The sequence below is a fragment of the Cnephaeus nilssonii genome, assembly GCF_951640355.1.
Source record: "Cnephaeus nilssonii genome assembly, chromosome: 14".
NCBI classification, from domain to species: Eukaryota; Metazoa; Chordata; class Mammalia; order Chiroptera; family Vespertilionidae; genus Cnephaeus; species Cnephaeus nilssonii.
This window is the reverse complement of record NC_137085.1, coordinates 2414204-2435586: the sequence shown is the minus strand read 5'-3', so window position 1 is coordinate 2435586 and position 21383 is coordinate 2414204. Positions and strand designations below refer to the sequence as shown.

General features: G+C 67.1%; 1 protein-coding gene across 6 annotated transcripts in view; it reads right to left on the bottom strand.

The window, feature by feature from the left end:
• RALGDS (ral guanine nucleotide dissociation stimulator) overlaps positions 1 to 20670 on the bottom strand; it is a 39604-nt gene extending 18934 nt beyond the window's left edge. For 4 of the 6 annotated variants that reach the window (XM_079791220.1, XM_079791217.1, XM_079791218.1 and 1 more), the window contains exon 1: positions 2054 to 2336. In XM_079791220.1, coding sequence (XP_079647346.1) covers positions 2054 to 2236 — 183 coding nt within the window. In that variant the 5' untranslated portion in view covers positions 2237 to 2336. Of the gene's footprint in view, positions 1 to 2053; positions 2337 to 7363; positions 7721 to 20403 lie in introns of those variants that run through there. The other 2 variants (XM_079791222.1, XM_079791221.1) reach the window with 2 other exon arrangements.
• Positions 20671 to 21383: the final 713 nt, after the last annotated feature.

The following is a 21383-nucleotide window of genomic DNA, read 5'->3' as shown; positions in this document are numbered from 1 at the left end:
CGGCGAGGGAAGGACCGGGTGGAGGCTGGTGGGGAAATGGGGGGCGGGGGGAGGAAGGCAGAAACTGCCTGGGGGTTTCCAGAGAGGACAGGGACCCCAGCAGTGCTGCTTCAGCTCTGGCACACTACAGCAACCAGGAAACCAGCCGGGGGGGGGGGGGGGGGGATTGGCAGGAGGGACAGGGACTTCCCCGCCCCCTCCACCGCCCGTGGTAAATGGCCATTGTGTTTGGCTTCCGGCATGGACTCCTCTTCGGCCAGGACCCTGGTTTTCCTGCTCCAGCCAGAACTTCCCCTTAGATTCTAAACAGTGGTCGCGGCCTGGATCTGGTGCTGACGCCCGGATGGCAGCAGCAGGCGGGGGAGAGGGAGGGAGAGGGGGAGGGCGGGGAGGGGAGCCAGAGAGAAGGCCGGCCACCCCTGGGCAAGGCTAGGGCTCAGACCGGCCTCTCCCTCAGGTCCTCAGGGATGCACATGATCAGAGAGGGAGGGAGGGGGGAGGGAACAGGCTGAGCAGCTGGCCCCACCCTGGCCAGGAACCTTCCCGGCCCTGAGCGCGCAGGCCAGACCCTCCCGGCACACAAAGCCCGCCTGGCTGCCAGATGTAATGCAAGTCAGAGGAGGCCTGGGTCCTGCTGCAGCCGCCAATAAAGCCAAAGCTCTGGGTCCCGGATGAGGGTCCCGGACACGCCAAGCTCAGGAGGAACGTCTCCCAGGCTGGGGTCCCCCCCGCCCCCGCGCTCCCCCCACGCTGGGCATGGAGACACAATTTGTCCTTGGGCAAATGTGCATCTAGGCCCTGGCTAAACACTGGGGACACACAGAGGCCCAAGACCCAGGCCGCAGACTGCCGGCAATCGCAACACAGCGAGGCCTACAGTGATGGGGGGAGGGGGTGCAGGACCCCAAGGGGCCCTAACCAGCACTGGAGGGGGGCGGGGTCTCAGGAACTCCACTGTTAAGGCTCTGGCTCGGCCGTGACATGCTGAGCCCCTCAACCCAGGGCTGGCCTCTGTCCGGGCCCCGGGCCCAGGCAGAGCAGGTGAGGGGCGCACCCTGGAGCTGCTCTCTCTGCTGCAGGGGCAGGTGCACAGGCAGGAGGGAGGAAGGTATCGCTCCCCGCAACCTGTGTGACCCCATGACCCACTGAGAGCACACCAGGAACAAGAGTCCCGCCCCCGTTGGAGACAGGCCCAGCTCCCCTTCTCTGAATCCTCCCAAACCTAAGGTGTTGGGACATTTCCTTTCCTTTAAAAAAAAAAAAAAATGTGTATTTATTGGTTTTAGAGAGAGAGGAAGAGAGGGAGGGGGGAGAGGGGGAGAGAGAAACATCAATTTGTTGCTCCATTTATGTATGCATTTGTTGGTCGGTTCTTATATGTGCCCTGACCAGAGATCGAACCCTCAACCTTGGCATATTGTGCGACACTCGAAGCAACCGAGCTACGGCCAGGGCTGGCGCTGGGCATTTCCTAACCAAGCAGCAATGAGTCCGTCACCCTCTGGGCATGAGAGGGCCTTGTCCCAACCTCCCTGCCAGACACCTGGCCCCACACCGGGTCCTCTGAGCAGTCCTGAACATCGGCTCTGCCTCTGGCCCTAAAGAGGGCTGTCTGGAAGGCCACTGTGTCCCCGCCAGCCCTGGGCAGGCGTGCCAGGAGTTTGCCCCCTAAGCTCTAGGCACTGGATGGCGGAGCGGACTGCCTGTGCAAGCCGGGGCTGGCAGCCGAGAGGAAACAGGCCCGGCCCCGCTCGCAGAGGTGACAGCCCGCGGAAACAGGTCTACCTGGCTGAGGGCGCGAGGCGGGCACACCCGGGCTCCGCGAGGCCAACCCTGCGGTGGATGAGGGGCAGGCGGACCCAGGGCCGGTCCCTAAACGGCCGGACCAGCTGCGCGGGCGGCCCCCTTCCCTTCGCGCCCCTCCGGTCCACCTTGCTGCCCTGGGGTTACAGCGAGGAGGGGGGCTTTCTGCAGAGGGACCTCCTTCCGGACCGATCGGGACGCTGCCCCCCCCCCCTCGCTGGGCCGCGGTCGGGCCGCCCCGCTCACCCACCTCCAGGCGCGGCAGGTCGGGGTCGAGCTGCGTGAAGCTGTGCAGCACCACCGGGCAGCTGCCGGGGCCGCCCACCTCCAGGCGCACGGCGTCCCACACGCTGCGGCTCCGCCGGGAGCCCGGAAACAGCGGCTCGGCCCCGCCCGCGGGCCCGGCCGCCTCGGCCCACATGCGCTGCACCATGGGCGGCTCGCAGCGGCGCGGGCGGCCGGCCGGGCCGCGGGACCCGGGGCGGCGCGGGCGGCGGAGGCCCCCGCGGCTCCGCGCTGCTGCGCTCTGTGCCCGCCGCCCGGCCGCTGAGGTCATGCGGGGGGCGGGGCGGGCGGGGGCGGGGCCGGCGGCGGGGAGGGCGGGGCGGCGGCGGGGAGGGCGGGGCCGGCGGCGGGGAGGGCGGGGCCTGGGTGCCGGGCCGGGAGGGCGTGCACGGGCGCCCCCGCGAGCCCCCGCGTCCCACCGGTAAAAGGAGGGCGGGACCACGCGACACATCCCACAAGCACGTGCCGCGCACCCACCTGCGCCCAGCCTCAGGGACCCCTGGGCAGAGGGCCCGCAGCTCCCACCCTCTGTGCCCACCCGAGCACCGGGGACGGTGGGGTGGGGGCGGGGGCGGGGGTGGAGGAAAACAGTTGGGCAGTTTCTATGGGACAGTAAAAAGGATATGCCCATTGGCTCGGCAACCCCACTCTTAGGAATTCACCCTCAGCCGGCGGTCCGGGGCGTGCACTGGGATTGCTCAGTGAGCACATTTACGGGAACTTCGGGTACACCCCTGCCCCACAGTCACGCAGACACCCCGTGCCGACTGACCGGCCCCTCGGCAGCCCGTGAGAACCGGGATGCCGCTCCGCTTGCAGACAGGACGCCGTGCCGGTGAACAGAGGGCCCGGCTCGGCAAGCCGCGGCGCTGTCCCGGCGGCTCCACTCCTCCCTCTGGCTTCTCTGAATTCCCCAGTCTTCCTAACGCATTTGTATAATCACTCCTGTGACCAGTGCTGGGTTTGTCTGTTTTTAAGCAAGACGGGTAGGTTGGGTTGGAGCGGAGGTCCCTAGGAGGCGGGTAGGAAGGCTCCATGGCCTGCCCTGGGGAGGGGAGGTGGGGGGGCACATGAGAAGGACGCCCTCGAAGAGCAGCAAAGCTGGGACGGGACCGGACACTGCCCTCGGCTGGAAGTGCCTCCTCCGGTCCTCCTCCTGGCCCCGCGCTCAGAACTTGTCAGGGAACCCGCACCTTGATCTTTCTCCCCGGGAGGCGCCCGGGAAGCAAGCTCACGGGGGGGGGGGGGGGGGGGGGGGGGGGGGGGGGGGGGAGGAGCCGCCTGGAGGCCGAGCAGCTCATCGGGGCACAGAGGCGGGCACCCCACGCACCACCGCTCTGGCTTTGGGGGTGCCCGGTAGGCGGGGCGGTGAGGCGTGGGCAGTGCATCATTACATAGGCCCTGGCTTTGGGGCGCCCCTCGGGGTCCTGGTGAGCCTGTTCACGGCTCAGCTGAGTGCGCACGTGCGCACACGCACACACACGCACGCACACACACCCGGTTCCCAGGGTGGCATGTGGCCTGGACAGGTTCAGGCACTGCGAGCTGGGTCTGAGCCCAGCCCCACCCCTTCTTACTGTGTGACCCCAGCCCCCGCAGGTCACCGCACGCTGCAGGAACAGAATTCTGTGTGAAGGGGGCATGACTGACGAGACAGCACCACCGAGCACCTGGCACCAAGGGGCTGCCGGGAGGAACAGGGCGCAAAGCACGGTGGGGCGTGTGCGGCCATGATAAATGGGTCACTCCTTTCCCCCTCATCCTGCTCAGTGCACCCGACCCCAGCTGTCCCAGGCTCCCACCCTTTCCCTGGGGGTGCACCCGCCCCTCCCTGGGGGTCCCGAGAAGCCCCCATGCGCCCCGCTGCGCTGCAGAGACCAGTCCCCGGGCGGAGGCCCTGGTCCAGGTGCCGCAAAGACGGGCTGCGAAGGGCCCGGGATGAGACCCCGGCCAAGTCCCAAGTCCCGCCCCCGCGTTCTGTTTGGCTTGCAAAGTGTTTTCCGATGTTGGAGCCAGCAGCGAAAGGTCAGGTGGTTTCACATAAAAACCCACATTTCTGGCTTCTCCGGCAACTTCGGGCGACCTGGCCACACGAGGTCCGTGTCTCCGTGAGCAGCAGGAGGCCGGGAGGAGCTGACCACAGCCGTCCCTCTGGCCGGGGCGGGTCTGGGTTTGCCACAGGCCCCGCTGGGCCCCATCACTCCCTGCCCCTGAGCAGCCTCCCCAGTTGAGGGGAAGGTGTGCTCAGGCCACACCTGGGCCCCTGTTTCTTCCCACGTCCATCCTACCCCGTCCGCTAACACAGGCAGCCCGAGAGGTCGTGACCCTTGCAGAGCTCCCCACCTGCCCACAGACATCCTGGGGCAGACCACCTGCCGGGGAGGCCCCGGCGGCACCTCTGGGTCTCTGGCCACGCCCAGCCAGGCTCGCTCAGAACTGCAGCACCCCCAGGGTTCCCAGCCATCGTCCTGGGCCGGGGGATCCTTCCCACCCCCAACCCCCCCCCCACCCCCGCCGACGGTACCTGACGGGGGCGCCGCAGGACGCCCAGGGCGGCTCAGAGCAAGACCTGGGCTCAAGGCCATGCCTGGGTGAGCGAAGGCCCTGGCATCCCCTCCTCCAGCCTGCGCTGGCCACGGCCACGGAGGATGTTGTGGCCCAGCGAGGACCAGGGGCCGGGTGCCCAGGCCAGGCCGCGGGGGAGGAAGGTAAGGGCACCCCATCGGTCTGCCTCCCGTGGTCTATATTTAGAGCCAGGGAGGACACAAAGAGGGTGTGGCCTGGCCCGGCTCCCCAGTCATTTCCCCACACGCACGTCACCATTCCTGGCCTGCCCGGGCCCTGGGGTGGCCCTCTGTGGGCGGCTGAGCACACACCTTGGCAGGAGGTGACACACCTGGGCCCCGGCTGGGAGCGCCTGGCTCAGCCCCGCCTCCTCTCCCGCCAGGTTTCTGGGAACCCCCAGGGGCCTTCTCTTCCGCCCAGAAGGAGGGGAGCCTCGGGCAGGACGCAGAGCCGAGGGGCTCAGCAGGCGGGAACCGCCACCTCCAGACCTCAGCAGCCTGTCCTGGTGGAGGGTGTGGCATCATCACCACCAACCTCTGACCTCACTGGGCGTCGCTGCCCCAGGACAATCAGAACGAGAGACACCGCGGACAGCGGACAGCGCGGCACGGGGGCCAGGAGCTCACTGCGGGCCCTGCTGTCCCCCCACTGCGCCCCCACAAAGGGGCGCTCACAGCCCTGCCTCTGACCCTCGAGGTTGATGGAGACACTCAGAGCAAACGCACAGCCCGGGGTCACTGATAAATGCCGTCTACAGAGTGGGAACTGGGCTGCCCTGAGGACTGTCCCCCCACCCGCACCTCCCGGAGGGCTCAGTGCCCCCCACGCCAGCGGGCCCTGACCTTGACACCAGTCCAACAGGTGACAGCCTGAGGTGGAAGGCAGGAGGAGAGAGGGAGAGAAGCAGCGGGGACACAGACAGACCGGAGACTGAGACTCTGCCCCTGAGCCTGACACGGAGAATAACCGACAGGGGCCCCAAACCTGTCCCCAAGCGGGGAGGGGGGGGCGGGCACTGATCGGGAGGCAGCGATGTCCCACAGCAGTGCTGGCGGGAGGCGCCATACCTGCCTGAGAAGCGCCCATCACGCCCGAGGGACCCAGTGTGCCCCTGACCTCCCCTCCTTGCTGGGTGTCAGCCAGCGGCCACCGCACGTGGGGCCTGGGACGACCCGGTCCCGACAGCACCGTTCTTCCCCGTGTGTCTGGGAAACTCTCTCTCTCAAGATCTGGGGCCGAGGCTTATGTTCAAGCCCCTGCCCTGCACCTTCCCAGCCTCCGTTCCCCCTTCCTGAGCCTCAGTATGTCCATCAGTAAGATGGGAACAACAGCAACAACAACAGTAATGCCGCCAGCTGGCTCTCGGGTTCTCAGCAGAGCAGACGATAAAATGCAGCACAAAAGCCCTTTGTAACCTGAGAGACACCATCCCCTCACAGGAGCCGCTGACCCAGGGCCACCCACCCGCCAGGAGAGGCAGACAGGCCGGCGGGCGGGCACTCGGGCACCACAGGCAGCGGCCCCCCCACACACACCCCAGGTGGCAGGTGGAGACTCCCCTGTAGCGGCTTCCAGCCGAACTCCTTCAACCAGTTCCCACGGGGAGGGGGGGATGGGGGGGGGACAGGGGAAGCGCCCAGCCTCTCGCAGAGGCACCGGTTGCCCTGGAAACTCACCTCGGAGGCGGGGGCTAGCAGAGGCGTTGGCCAGGGCGTGGGGCTCGGGACAGGAGGACTGGGACGGCGGGCGATGGCCCACCTCCTGGCAGTCACCACAGAGACGCAGGCGAGGAACACCCAGCCCTTCCTGCCCTTGGGCACGGCGGGCCTGCCTGCCCGGGCCATGGCGGGTGCGAGCCGGCCGCCTCGCGAAGCCCTCTGCCGTCTGCCCGTCTGCCCGTCTGTCCGCCGGCCCCAGTGGAGTCAAGCACCCGAGTGCCTAGACCTGGAGTCACCCACATGGCTGTCATACCTGCTCCCGTGACGGGCAGGGCCAGGAATTCCCGCTTGTACCCGGCCACGGGCCAGCCAAGGACGCGCGGATGGGGCTCCGTCCCGAGCCGGGCCCAGGCTCCAGCCCAGGCCTGCTCTCGTGGGGTGCGCCCAGCTGTCTCCTCCAACACCCCGGGCCCTGCCCCCGGCCCCCTGCCTGTGGAGGTCACCCCCCGGGTCAGAAAGGTGGCGGGTACAAGTCCCCGAGATCTAAACACGGCTCCGCCAGTGGGACCGCCAGGTGAGCGTGAACCCGCCAGGCGCGTGGGGGGAGCTCCGGCCCCGCCCCCCACTGCTGCCCAGGGCACCTCCACCCCTGGCACCCGACACGGGACCTCATGCTAAACTGCAGAACCAAACCAGGGTGGCAACTGTCTACTGTGCGAGCACGGAAACAAAAACCATAATATTGTCCCCACAACTACCGTTACTTCCGAAAAGCCAGCACACGCGGCCCGGCGGGCTCGCGTCGGAGGGCAGTCGTTCAACGAGCACATTTAAGAACAACTCAGGACTGTCCCCATTGCCCTCCTTTTGCTGCGAGCAGGCACTGGCAGCCGCGGGGCGAGCCCAACGCCCATTCGACAGATGGAAAGACTGAGGCCGGGGAGCAGGGAGAATGCAGAGCCACGGACGCTCCTGCCCCAGCGTTCAGAGCTCCCGTCCCCAAACCCAGAGCCACCGGGCGACCCAGACACAGAGCCGGGCTGCTTCCTTACCCTCCTGGGACCCTGGCGGGCAGCCGGCGGGGCGCGCAGGACCACGGGGGTCGGGGGGAGAGGGGCTCCGGCAGAGGCTCCGCAGCCGGCCTGTCGGCACATGGTGGGCACTGCGGGGGCGGCCGGGGCCCCGCATGCCGCCCTGCCGCCCAGCCCCGCCAGCACCGGCCCCGGCTCTGGAACCGTTTCACATCCTCTTCCGGTGGCTTTGCGGGCGCAGGGGGCCCGGCTGAGCAGGCAGCTCGGGCCCGTGAGCAGAGACCTGCTTCCCTGTGGGCGTGTAGGTTCCTCTTCTCGCTGAGCCTGTTTCCTGCCCCGCCGTGGAGGGAGGGGGGCACAGAGGTCTTCACACCCCAATTCCTCCCACCCCGCCCTCAACCTGGAGCTCCCACCACTAGGCTCGCAGCAGTTGCCTTCACGGAAGAAGGGGTTCCACGCACACCCAGGAAGCCCTGGGGCCCGGGTCTCTCCAGGGGATGCAGGTGGGCACCAGAGACACGGAGCTGGGGGTTCCAGGGGGACCCCGGAGCACCGCCTCCCTGTGCCTAAAGCCAGAGCACTCTCCACCTGCCCCCAAATCCTTCAACAGCTTCTGTCCCACCCACAGGAGAATCCAAAGTCCTAGCCCCTGACCGCCCCCCTGTGCTCACCTCTACCCAGGCACCCCTGCATCCCCCACCCCCACAGCCTGCTGTGCACGGGGACACTGAACCCTGACCTTCAAGCAACAGCAGAGGTAACCGGGCTCTGAATCAGCCGGCTCTGGCCCCTGGGCCAGCGACTTAGCAACTCCGGGCCTCAGTTTCCTCATGTGTAAAATGGGCACATGGGTGCTGGAGGATCCGACAGGGACTCGGCATGGGCCTGGCCGGTGGTCGGCCCTCGGGGGGCCTGCACTCTGATCCTCTCCCGTGGTCCCGTGCCTGCCCCCGCGCCTGGCACGTAGTGAACACCCAGTGGATGCTGGCGGTGCTGCCCTGCGCCAGGAGGACGTCGCCGTCTGCCGTCTGTCTGCTCAGCGTGGGCCCTGCAACGGGTCCCAGTGGGTAACTCGGAAACGTCTGTTGTCGAGAAGCAGCAAACCGTGCCGAGCGCTGCAAGCAGCCCTGGTCCCCAGGCGGGGAGGCCACCAGGGGGCACAGACCATGCTCAGCCCCCGGCCCGCCCCCGCCCCAAGGCCAGGCCGGCACCAGGCCGGAGGGCAGACCCCAGCAGGGCCAGGTGAGACAGGGCTCAGCAGAGCTCCAAGGAGCGAGACAGCCGTGGGCACCTGGGCTGTCCCCAACCTGACCTCTCACCCCTGTGGCCAGCTGCCCAGCGTGTGGCCTCGGGCATCCCTTGCGGCAGCCTGGCCGCCCTGTCGGTGCACCACGGAGCTCCCCGGAGTGTTTGGGGGCATTAGGTGCAATGGGGGGCCTTCCCTGAGCTGTGGCCTCCTCCTCTCAAGGTGAGACCCTGGGCCGGTGCTGTGGAAGGGGCGATGGGAAACTGGCTGGGACAGCGCTCCCATCCGAGTCTGAGGGTGGGGCGAGCGCGAGAGGCGCTGGGGCACGGGCCCCGCGGGAACCGGGCTGCCTGCTCTGTGTCTGGCTGTGAATGCCTTTGATCCAATAGCATCACTGGGCCTCCCAGGAGCAGGCCCGTGCGAGGAACCGCCTCTCTTCCATGCTCCTGAGCCCGGAGAAGGCTTCCTGGGCTCTTCTCCGACCCCCCAGCCTCCCAGCCTGTCACCCCCACATCTCCCCTGCCCCAGCCTCCAGCACAGGTCGGCCTGACCTCAACCCAGGTCACCGCTATTCCTTTCAGAGCCCGGCCAGGCCCAGCGGCCACAGGCAGTGGGTCTGAGTCACAGCCAAGGGGCAGGATGACCAGCTGCAGGCAAGGAAGGCGGGGCCTGCGGAGGGGAGGGGTCTGTGGAGGGGCGGGGCCTGAAGAGGGAGGGGCCTGCGGAGGGGAGGGGCAGGTGCAGAGATCTGTGTTCCCTGCAGGCCTGGTGTCCCCTGCACGCACGCACGCACGCACCACATCACTGCCACCACTTGGAACTAAGATCAGACTGGCCACCGAGAGCCAGGGCTCTGGGGGCTGGGGACAGTTAGGGCCGTTCCATCTGCACCTCCACCACGCTGCCCCCCGTGGGGGCTGGGCCCACCAGGGACCCCTTCCCACCCGCTGTGCACGGAGCTCTGTGCAGCCATGGCCTCTGGGAGCACTCCACCAGCCCTGCCCGCGGTCACGGGCCCTTGTGGCAGGAGCTCAGGCAGACAAGGACCACGGCCCGGCACCGAAGGAAGGTCACCAGGGCGGGCAGCCCCGGAGCCCAGCAACCAGGAAAGCAAGGCCCTGGTCCCCAGGGTAACCTTTCCTCCCTGACCTATCGCTGGCCGTGTGGTTTAGACCCTCTGACCCAGGGGTCCTCAAACTTTTTAAACAGGGGGCCAGCTCACTGTCCCTCAGACCGTTGGAGGGCCGGACTATAGTTTAAAAAAAACTATGAACAGCCGAAACCGGTTTGGCTCAGTGGATAGAGCGTCGGCCTGCAGACTGAAGGGTCCCAGGTTCGATTCCGGTCAGGGGCATGTACCTTGGTTGCGGGCACATCCCCAGTGGGGGGTGTGCAGGAGGCAGCTGATCGATGTTTCTCTCTCATCGATGTTTCTAACTCTCTATCCCTCTCTCTTCCTCTCTGTAAAAAATCAATAAAATATATTTTAAAAAAATAAATAAATAAATAAAACTATGAACAAATTCCTATGCCCACTGCACATATCTTATTTTGAAGTGAAAAAACAAAGCGGCAAAAACACCCGCATGTGGCCCGCGGGACGCGGTGTGAGGATGCCTGGCTCTGACTTTTCATATCACTGGTCACACGGCTCGGACCGGAGGAACAAGGGCCCAAGAGTGGCCTCGCGGACTCCCGGGCGGGCGGGCGGGCGCGTGCACCACCGCTCCCTAACACACTCAGCCCCAGGGACCGGGTCAGGGCCTCCGTGGGGTTTAGCTCCAGGCCCAGAAAAGCAGCACAACCATTGACTACTGACCCTGCCCAGCGCCCGCCCATCCGTGGAGACCAGGCCCTGAAATCTGGGACACCTGGACGCTGATGCATATTCTATTGAGACCCTCCCTTGGACCCTCCCCTAAGACCCCTGCCCTTCAAGGCCCAGAGGACAGGACCCCGCCGCTCTCCCCCCTCCTCTCCCCCTGGCTCCTCGCCTTCCCCTTCGCTTTCCTGAGCTCTGAAGCCCTTCTTTCCTGTCCCTGCTTCCTGAGCCCGTGCCTTCGACCTCTGCGACTTTCTGAATAAACTTTCTCTTATCGTCTGAGTCTTGGCTCTGAATTCTTTCTTAGCTGGACGGCCCGGGCTGACTCTGCCCGTGGAACACCTGGTGCCGAGGTCACCGCCAACACCCTCGCCTGTCCCAGGACACCGAGGTCATGTGACCGGCCACCTGTCCACAGGGCTCTGCCTCCACGCCAGGTGGCCACGGGATATCACACCTGGCCAGCCACACAACAGCCCAGGCGTAGCCAAACCGGCCCCCGGACACGTGAGCACAGACGCGCACCGACGCTCCCTGTGCCCACGCTCCGCCCTCGGTCGGGGAGGAACAGGGTGCAGGGAGGGGGCGGCTGCAGCCCACATCTGCGGGCGCCTCTCCCTCCCCCAGCTGCTGGGGGCAGGCCCTGTGGGGGTGAAGCCGTTGTTGATAAACAGTTCGCGGCTGTCGCTAGGAGCTGTGACTCAGCCGGAGGGTGACTCCCGTCGAAGCTGTTTACAGCACCACGTCCCGTCCCGTCCAGGAAGCAGAGGGGAGGCTCACCCGGCCTTCGCTCCTCTGCCTGCAGCCTCCTGACCTGACCTGGGGCCCGGCCCGGCCCCACTCCCGCCCCCTCGTTTCTGGGAACCTGAGGCCCACGATCTATTCGCGTAACACGCAGCCCCTGCCAGCCCGGCTCTGCGGGGCAGGGAGACCCGCAGCGGTGAGGGCGAGCGGCCCAGCCCTGAGCAGGAAGCGGGCCTGGGTCTGCGCTGCATCTGCACCCGGCCTCTCCCTCCGGCTCGGACTGAGACTCCCCGGGACCGGGGCGCAGCAGCCACCCCACCTGCAGCCCCCACTCCCCGGAGCCCAGCCTGGCCAGGCCTTGTGCTCCTCATGGGGACAAAGCACTTCCTTTTTTCTTTTTTTAAACGTATTTTTATTGATTTCAGAGAGGAAGGCAGAGGGAGAGAGAGGGAAACACCAATGATGAATGAGAATCACTGTTGGGCTGCCTCCTGCACGCCCCCTACTGGGGATCAAGCCCGCAACCCGGGCATGTGCCCCGACCGGGAATCAAACCCTCCAAGGCCGACGCTCTATCCGCTGAGCCCCGCCAGCGAGGGCGGGACAAAGCCCTTTCCATGCAGCCGCTGATGAAGCCACGGTAACGATCCCTGTGGTAAAACGAGAAAATCGAGGCCCAGAGGGCAAGTGGCGTGCCGAGGCGGCAGGGCGGGTCTGTGACAGGCAAGTAGCCAGCAGGCTGCCCCCACCCCAGGGCTCTGCACAGGTTCAAGATCACAAGTGGGGGGCAGTCTGTCCCCTGTGAGGCCCAGCCAGGATCCTGACCTCTCTTCCCCGTCCCCTCCCCACCAGCCCCCGGCCTAAGCCTGAGCCAGGGACCCTCCGTGTTTCCACTCCTCACTGACGCGCCGGTGTGGGGACCAGCTAACAGCCACGACATGTGAGCCCGGTTGGCGGGTGAGCTCGGGGACAAAAGCTGGAGGTGGCACCAAACTCACCCAAAGCCACACGGCAGCCTGGCACTGAGGCTGCTCCCAGCTTTTTTGTTTTTAAGTTTATCATCTTTTTTAAATTTTTTACTTTTTAACATATTTTATTGATGTCAGAGAGGAAGGGAGAGAGGGGGAGAGACAGAAACATCCACGATAAGAGAGAACCACTGATTGGCTGCCTCCTGCACGCCCCACACTGGGGATCGAGCCCACGACCTGGACATGTGCCCTGACCGGGACTAGAACCGTGACCTCCTGGTTCCTAGGTCGTTGCTCAACCACTGAGCCCCCGCTGCCGGGCTGCGCCCAGCTTTTACAAGAGGCCAGGACGCGTCTGTGCTCACGGTGCCCCTCGGTGGCAGGCGCCCCGCTTTCCAAGAGGGCTGACGGGGGCCGCAGCCTCAGAGTGACTTGCGGAAGGACAGCTGCCAGAAGGCGGAGACCTAGGGAACCCCGGAATGGCAGCGCCCCAGGCAGCACCTGCTGGGGGACAGGCAGAGAGGGCTGGCCCCACTGCAGGCAGACGAGTAACCCCGCCGCTGTTCCCCGCCACAGGCTCCGCTGCGCTGGCCGCCTTTTCCCAGCCACTGAGTCACGCAGGTTGCCAAGAAGCTGAGGATCCGAGAATCCGGGCCCTGCCCCAGCCACTCCAGCTGGCATCATGCCCGGCTGGAGCCAGCGCTGCCAAGGACACAGGCAGCCCCCTCCGGGGGCAGCGAGGCCAGCTCCCGGCCCTGGGCCTGCCCCCGCGTCCCGCTCCAAGGAGCCAGGGTCAGAGCGCAGCTAGAGCGCGGCCTCCCTGCAAACCCGCCTGCCGGGGGCTGGCTGGGAGCTGGCACGGCACTTCCCGGGACGAGGCTCTCCTGGGCCATGCATGGGACGACCTCTGCCCCCGGAAGCCTGCCAGGCGAAGTGAAATATGGAAGCACGTAGGACGGGCCGATGAGGAGCGCGGGGAGCTGAGAGAGTGACAGGCAGCGAGGACACTAATGACAATGCACCGGCTGGGACGCGTTTCATGCCGCCCCCACCACCGGCCTGGCTCTAAGCTCCCGGAGGGCACCGGCCACCTCTGTCCCGGCCGCCTCATGCCCAGCGCCCGAGGGACGCTGCCCGGCCTGGAGGGAGCGCTCGGGGCCGCGGGAGACGCAGCGTGCACGCACACCACAGGCTGCACAGCGCACTGTGCGCCGCGCTTTTTCAGTTCTCCCCTCGGGTTTTTTGGTTTTTTTTAATGTGAATTTGTTGGTTTTTGAGAGAGAGGCAGGGAAAGGGAGACAGGAACATCAATGAGAGAGAACCATGGATCGGCTGCCTCCTGCACGCCTCCCACTGGGGAGGGAGCCCACCACCCGGGCCTGTGCCCCGACCGGGAATCGAACTGGTGCCCTCTCAGTGCACGAGTCAACGCTCAACCCCTGAGCCCCGCCGGCCAGGGCTCTTCCCTCTGTTAAAACTGGAAGGGGTGTGAGCACGCGGACTGGTTCCCGGACGTCCCTGGCTCGGTCCCTGGCACACAGGGGGCCCCACCCAGGACCCGGGTGAACAAGTGGCCTCGACCGTCCAGATGGTTCCTCGGCGTCACAGTTCCGGGACCGGGAAATATTCAGAGTCCGGGGCCAAAGAGTTCCTGCGGGCGGGTCACCAGGAGCGCTTCCCGGGGGAGGTGACGGGGCTGGAGAGGAGCCCGAGGGGGCAAGCAGGACGAGCGGGCCCTCTGCCAGGAGCGGGGAGGCGAGCCCAGGCCCCGAGCCGGGCGGGAGGCAGCCAAGCTTTCTGGGGGTGGGAGACCCGGACACCAGGCGGCCTCGGGTGCCAGTGCGGGAGGCAGGCAGGCAGAGCTCAGCTCTGGTTCAACCCGCATTCGTTCTCCTTCCTACATGTGTGCGCTCCACGCCCTGGAGCGGGGCACGGGTCTCTGCTCCCGGGTAAGCAGAGGCTGCCTCAGGGTTGGGACTGGGCTAAGAGGCCCCTCGGAAAAGCACGCCGTGCCCCCCCCCCCCCCCTGTGCCCAGCAGAGCCCGGTCCCTTGGGGTTTCAGGGCCAGGGAAGTTGGGACAAACGGGCCCTTGTAGTGAGGAGGCGGCCGGCCGTGCCAGGGACACTGCGTGCCCGGCGCCACCACCCGCCTGTGGGGGCTCAGGGGCCGGGAAGCCAGGCCGTCCTTTCAGAGGGGACCTCCCGAGCGGCCTGGCCTCCGGAGAGGACCCGGGGCTCCAGCTGGCGGCCGGGAGGCGCTGGGGCTGCTGCCCGCTGCCCTCTTTCCCACAGCCTTCTCCAGCCAGGGCGGCCCGGGCGGGGGCGGCCCGGGCGGGGGCGGGGGGGGGGGGCAATGCCTGGGTTCCCAGGGCCCTGGGGCTGAATGACCCGGTTGAGAGACACTGCCTTTGTCCCACCCTCCCGCCAGCCACTGTCCTTCTGCCAGACCTCGGACTTTGCCATGCACACGTGGCGCACGATAAGGCACACGTCACACCGTCACTCACAGGTGCACCTGACACCAAAGGAGGGCGATGCTCCCCGACACCCACACCCGCTCCCCGTGCAGGCGCAGGGCTGCACCCCCAGGAGCCCGGGGGCCACGGTGCCCCACTGTGCCTGTTCCCTCAGGGCCCGCCCCGTGCCCGCCCCCTGCCAGGGCTGAGAGGGGGGAGGCGGCGCGTGCTCTGTGCCGGGATTTTCCGGTCCTGAGAGTCCGGGAAGGAAGCTCCCGTGAAATCCTGAGGAATCTCGATCAATCGTCTGCTGGGAGGGAGGCGGCCAGGCCAGCTCAGCCCTGCCCTGCCCGACACGAGACACGGCCCGGCCCGAGAGCCCGCAGCTGTCTCCTCTCGGCCACCAGGGCCTCGGGCCAGATCCACTGCCTCACCCTGGAATCTCAACCCTGAGCAGCCAGAGGGTCAAAGGGCACCCCCGGCCACTTCCTTGCTGGCACAGCCTGCGGGACTCAGGCCTGCACGCTGGCCTCGGGGAGCGGGTGATCCAGGTGGGGCTCACCCTGTCCCGGGCGGTTTGCTCAGCTTCTCTGGGCCCCGGTTCCCCCTGGAAAAACGTGGATGCAACTCAGGCCCGCGCCCAGCGCCCCAAGAGCAGTCGAGGCTGCCCTCTCCACAGCTGGGCGGCCACAGGGGGAGCAGACATCCCCTGCCCCTGCAGAGGGCCTGCTGGTGACTGGTGCCAGCTGTTTCCGGAACACCTCACACACCCTGGTACCCCTGAGTGCACGGGCGAGGCAACCAAGGCAGGCAGTGAGGAGCTAGCTGCCTGTTCCTGCCAACCCACTCTGTCTTCTCCCCCCAGCCCCCCCGGCCCTCTTCACCTCCAGACAGCCTGACCTCCCTCCTGCCCCCGGGGCCGGGCCCAAGCCAGACGGGGGAGGCAGAGTGGAAACCCCCCTGGGACGGGTGAAGTCCAGGTGGTGACAGCCCAGGCCTGAAGGACCCCCGCCTCCCCATACACGCTGGCCTCCCAGTTTGGGGCTGGACAGCGACAGGGAAAAGGCCTCCAGGGCCAGAGGCCTGCGCTCAGAGGAGCCCTGACGGGGTGTGTGGGGGGCGGGGGTGGGGGTGCAGGTGGGGAAGCTCCTGGACTCCGGGCCACTCACTGGCCAAGGGCACTTTCCCCTCACTGACCAGCTGTACAGGGAGGGGGACACACCGGAGTCTCGGGGTGCCCGGGGAGAGGCCCGGGTGCCTTCCCAGGAGAAGTAATTCTGGATCCCAGGAGGCGGGCAGGACCGGGCTGCCCTCCAGCCCCAGGGTGGACTCCGCCCCCTCTTCAGGGCGGGCGGGCTGAGCAGCCCCCACCACTCAGGGAGCAGAGGGTGGTGGGGACAGCACTCCCAGATCTTAGCATCTTAGCTCCCTCTGGCAGCTGACCACCTCTGGCCCCATCACTGTCACCTGTCACTCAGGTATCCAGGAAACAGCCTCTGTTGCTAGGGGACTGGCCTGGTGCCAGGTGGCTCGCTCCGAGTGGGGCGCTGGGGAGTGGGGAGCTGGCTGGGGTTTTCCCCAGGAAGCACCGAGGGGGCCGGGGGAGGAGGGGCTGAGGGGGGCGGATCAGCCACGAGGAGCTGAGGTCCACCCAGGCCATCGGAAAGCCCCACGCCCTGAGCCTTCCTGCAGGCAAGTATTTTGGGGTCCTGTAGTTGCTAAGCAACTGCTCTGGGTTGCCGTGGAAACTCTCCCTTCCCTGGCTTGTCCTTTTTAGGGGGATGCCCTCTCCCTGGCGTGGCTGTCCTAGGAGGAGGCTCTGGGCTCATGCTCCTTCCCTCACCCCCACAGACACCCCCCCCCCCAGCTGTGACCGCAGAGAAGACGCCTTGAGGTTCAAAGCCCAGAACCTGCCCCAGAGCCTGCCCACCTCCTGCCCCATCGCTGAGCACGCCAAGACCGGAGCCCAAGGCCTTCATTAGCGCGGGGAGCGCACGGAAGGGGCTCATTAGCCCTGTTTTCGCCTCCACGCCCGCTGCTAACCACCACCTCGGGGCCTGCCCAGCCCTGACCGGGGCCTGCCCAGCCCTGACCGCTGGACGCTCACTGGCGCTGGAAGAAATATGGTCCCAGCACCCAGGCGCCCCCCCCCCCCCGGCCAGGCCTGTCTGCCCCAGGGACTTGCCCACCAGCCCTGCCACTGCTTAGCAGCGGGAGTCCCTTCGCCTTCCAGCGCCTCAGTTTCCCCCCCTGTCCCCGAGGATGGCGGTGGCACCTGTCTCACAGGCGCCGTGAAGCACTGCAGCCCCAGGCCAGGCGCAGGGAGGCACTCTGGGCCAGCGGCCACCCCCAGGCACCTCCAGGGCCCAGGAGAGGCGCGAGCGGCGGGAGGCTCCCCTGCAGAGCGCGGCCCACAGCCGGGCACCGGGCACCACCGGCAGCCTGGGCCCCCTCCAGAGGCTCCTTGTTCTATTCCCGTGCCCACAGCCCTGCCCCGCGGCCTCATGCCCGCCGACAGGAGCCGAGGCGCTCGGCCCGGGCCGGCCTGCGCGCAGAGGCCCTGGATCAGTATGTGTCGCTCGAACCAGTGCCCCGGGGTCAAGAGCCAGCGGCATCGGGACTGCGGCGTCAGAAGCGCCCAGGGGTCACAGTGAGGGACGCCTCCACTCCAGGACTTTGCTCCCTCGCTGATGCCCACGCTCTGGCGGGGACCCGGGGGCCCCCCTGCTTTGTACAGGAGGACAGGGTGAAACCCCACCAGGCGAACGGGGGGAGTCAAACTGCACCGCCCACTGAGGGACAGGTCTCTGGGGAAGGAACCCCTCCAGCCTCGACCTGCCCCACAGCCCACCCATCCCACCCGGGCACGCCCCGCCACGCCCCGCCCCGCCCCGCGCTAACAGGAGAGCTGCCTGGACCCCTGGACCCTCGAGAAGGGCTGGCTCAGCCTGCAGGTACAGGAGGGGGCGCATCCCGCCGGGCCCCCTGGCTGCCCAACCCTAACCCCCACCCCGCCTCTCTGACCTCCTCCGGAGTATGTCACCCCTGAAATGACTGTGCTCCGGTCTGTTGACAGTTGAGTGTCGTCTCCTGGAAACAGGAAGGTGAGACCTTTGTCTCAGCGGCTGCCGCTCACAGCCACGCTGGGTGGCCCCAGGGTCACAGCGCCACCTGCTGGCGCCGCTCCAGGACGCGCGGGCCAGGGGAGCCAGCTGTCCCCAGCACACCCCAGGCTCCCCTCACACCCACAGCCCCAGCTGCCGGCAGAAGCCAGAGGCGCCTCAGACCCAGCGGCTCCTCCTGCACCTGTGGCCCCTGGGTGCCTGGCCCCAGGAGAGAATCACTCCTGTCCCCGAGGTGGGCTGAACTGTGCCTCGCGTCCTACTCCCCAAAGACAGGTCAGGACCCTAACTAACCCGGCACCGGGAATAAGACTTTATTAGGAAACAGGGTCTGGCAGACGCCACCAAGTTAAGGTGAGGTCACACTGGATTCGGGGGGCGGTCCTCCCCAAAGTCAAGTGACTGGTGTCCTCAGAGGACGAGGGGAACGCGGACACAGACACGGAGGCCAGGTGCGGGCGGAAGCAGCGTGTGAGCGGTGGCCCCGGATCAAGGGCACTAAGGGAGCCGCCACCGCCGGCAGGAAGAGGCGGGAAGGTCCCTCCTCGGGAGCCTTCAGAGGCACGGCGCTGCCGACACCCTGATTTTGGACTCCTGGCCTCCAGAACTGGGAGTGAAGAAACTTCTGGGTTTTTTTTTTTTTATTATTCTTTTTTGCAATTGATTTCAGAGAGGAAGGGAGAGGGAGAGAGAGAGAAACATCAGTGATGAGAGAGAATCATCGATCGACTGCCTCCTGCACGGCCCACTGGGGATCGAGCCTGCAACCTGGGCATGTGCCCTGACCGGGAATCGAACCCTGACCTTCTGGTTCATAGGTCGATGCTCAACCACTGAGCCACACCAGCCGGGCACTTCTGTTTTGAGCCACCCCGGTTGTGGGACTTCGTTAAAGCAGCCCCACTGAGCCCACCTCTGCTCCCCGCCCCCTCGCGCCCCCCCCCCATCATCCTCAGCATTGCACCTCCTCGAACCAACCCTGACCACAGGACACCTCAGGGTCTCCGCACCTGAGCGCCCCCTACCCGCCAAGCCACACACTGTTCCCAGACCTGTGCAGGGCGGGCTCCTCTCGTCCTTGGGGTCACAGCATAAATGTCACCCTGGAGGCTGTGAGGCCCACCTAGGGCCCCGCCCTCCCTCCGCACCTGCTCCCTGTCCCCAGCACTGCTCTTCCCTCCCACAGGATGTGCTTTTGTGCTTTTGTCCATCTGCCTTCCAGGCCTGCGCTCCGGGAGGGCAGGGACCATGCGGGCTCCTGCTCAGGGTGAGTGCTGGGGGCGCAGAAACCAAAAAAAGAGAGGGTCTCAGAGCCCCTCCCGCCTCTGAGCAGCTCACCCTGTGGACATGGAGACCAGTAATAAAAGGTGCATGCTGTGTCCGACGCAGCCGGATGCCCAGAATGACCCCTGGGTGTCCCTTCCCTGCACCAGCGGCTCCATGGAGCACAGTGGGCACCGCCCGCCCCCTGGCGGTCATCCCCAGCACTGCAGCCCCAGGCAAGAAAACCAGAAAACAAAACACACACCTTTGTTTGGACGTAGTCAAGGCAGCTGCTCTCCCTGTCACCGAGGGCAGAGGAACAGGACCTGCGAGCTCCAGGAGCAATGCCTGGGACCCCAGGACCCTCGCTCGCTCCCCTCTTGCTCCCCACTCTCCTGGTGTCTAGTTCATTCACGAGGCCGCCTCACCCCAGCCAGGGCAGTAACTCCGGACCCACTTCCAAATGAAGACCCCAAGGCTCCTACAAGGATGGCCTTGTCCTTGGTCCCCAGAGGAGCGGTCCAGTGCTCTGCCATGTTCTGCTACCCCGGTCCCCGGACCCTCCACCCCCAGGCTGCTCAGAGGACCTCCAGGGAGTAGAAAGCATGTCCCAAGGACTCGGAGCACAGCGGGTCACGGAGGGAGAGCCAGGGACAACAGACTCCTCTAGGGGCCGGTGGGACCCTCGGTGTCCCACCATCTGTGCACCCAGCTTATAGAGAAATAGGCTAAGGCCTTTTCTCCTGGAGCCCCCCCCCCACAGTAGGGAGGGGGTCTCCTCCTCGTTCCAGGAGCCCAGAGTGGAGGACGAAGGGTTCCAAGTCCTCTCCAGGCTGCCCTCTCCGTGGCCCAGCCCACGCAGGCCCCGGGCACCTTTGGGACCCCTGGCATCAGCCTGGCATCTCTCCCCTCCCCAGGTTATGGGCCCGCGGTGTGATGCTAGGAGACTAGAGGCGCCTGATGGCCGGCTGCCTCCAGCCTCCTGCTCCCCCCTGTCACCTGCGCCCTCCTCTGAACACACTCCATGCCCCCACCTGTGAAGTCACTGTGTGTGCGTGCGCCTGTGCCCACGTGGGGATGCCCGGAGGAAGGGCCCCACAAGGGAGGGGTGGACAGGGGTTCCCCCAGGATCTTAGGGGTCCTCATTCCCAAAGGAAACCCCACGGGAGAACTGAGGCTGGTCCAGGAGGCTGGAACCCTCCCTGCGCCTCTGGATCCTGCCCACCGCGTGAGCTCCAGGCTAGTCCCTGCCTCTCTCCGGGCCTCAGTTTCCCCATTGTACCAGGAGGGGTTGAACACGGAACTGCGTAAGCGCGCGCGGAGCGTGAACGCAGTGCCGCGCTCCCTCCCCGCCGGATGGGGTGTGGCGGGGACACGCGGACCTCCCTCCACCCGCGCCGCGCCGGGGAGGGCGGCCAGGCCGGGCGTGGCACTCACCTGGCAATCTACCATCATCCTCAGCCCTGGCAGCGCATCGCCGGCCCCGGGGTGGGGCCCGGGACTCGCAGAGGCCGCTCGCCTCGGCCCGCGCGCCGCACAGGGGGGCGCCCGGCTGCGAGGCTCATGGCGCGGCCTCCCGTCCCCGCCGCGCCCGGGGAGCCGCCGCCGCCGCCGCCGCCGCCAGCGCCGCTCCCATTGTCTGCGCCGCCCGCCGGCCGCTCGGGCCCCGCCGCACGGTTCCGCCCGGGCTCCGGGCCGCGGCCGGTGGGCGGGGTCAGCCAGGCCCCGCCCCTCCCGCCGCAGGTGTGAGGGGCGGACCCGCGCGGGCTCGGGCGCGCGCACAGCCTCCCTCGGGCCCCGGACCCCGGGCGCGGCGGGGCCTGCGATCCGCCGCGGGCGCGCGCTCGGGCCGCGGACGCGCGTCCCCGGGAGCCCCGCCTCGCCGCGCGCGCAGCGCACCCGGGACTCAGCTCGGCGGTCCCGCGCCCCCCGCCCTCGCAGCCCGCTGCGTGCTCCCTGCGCCCCCTCAACACCTCCGACCACCCCAAACCCAACCGGGCCAAGTCCGCCCGTGTTGGGCCGTGTAGGCATGGAGACCTGCAGGCACGGGAGTCACCGCATGGACACCCCACCCTGTCGTCCTGGCCCCCATTTGCCTCCTGCAGAGGTAGCTGGGTGGATGGCCGGGCCCGGGGACCTGGAATGGGAATGGACACCGAGTAGGCAGCAAGGTGAGGCCGCCCCTCTACCTTTCCTTGTACCCCTCCCCTTTCTTCCTGGCAGGACCCCAGACGCGGGGGTCCATCTTGTCCCTGCCCCGCCCTGGCTGGAGGAAGAGGGCTGAGGGGCCGTGGAGGAGAGAGCTCCACCCCAGATGGGCCAGTGTTATTGGGGAGCCCCCTGGACCCTCAGTGCTTTCACCCACTTTATAGATGAGCGGTGGCCCCTTACTAAGGACCTCTCAGCTCTGAGTGACC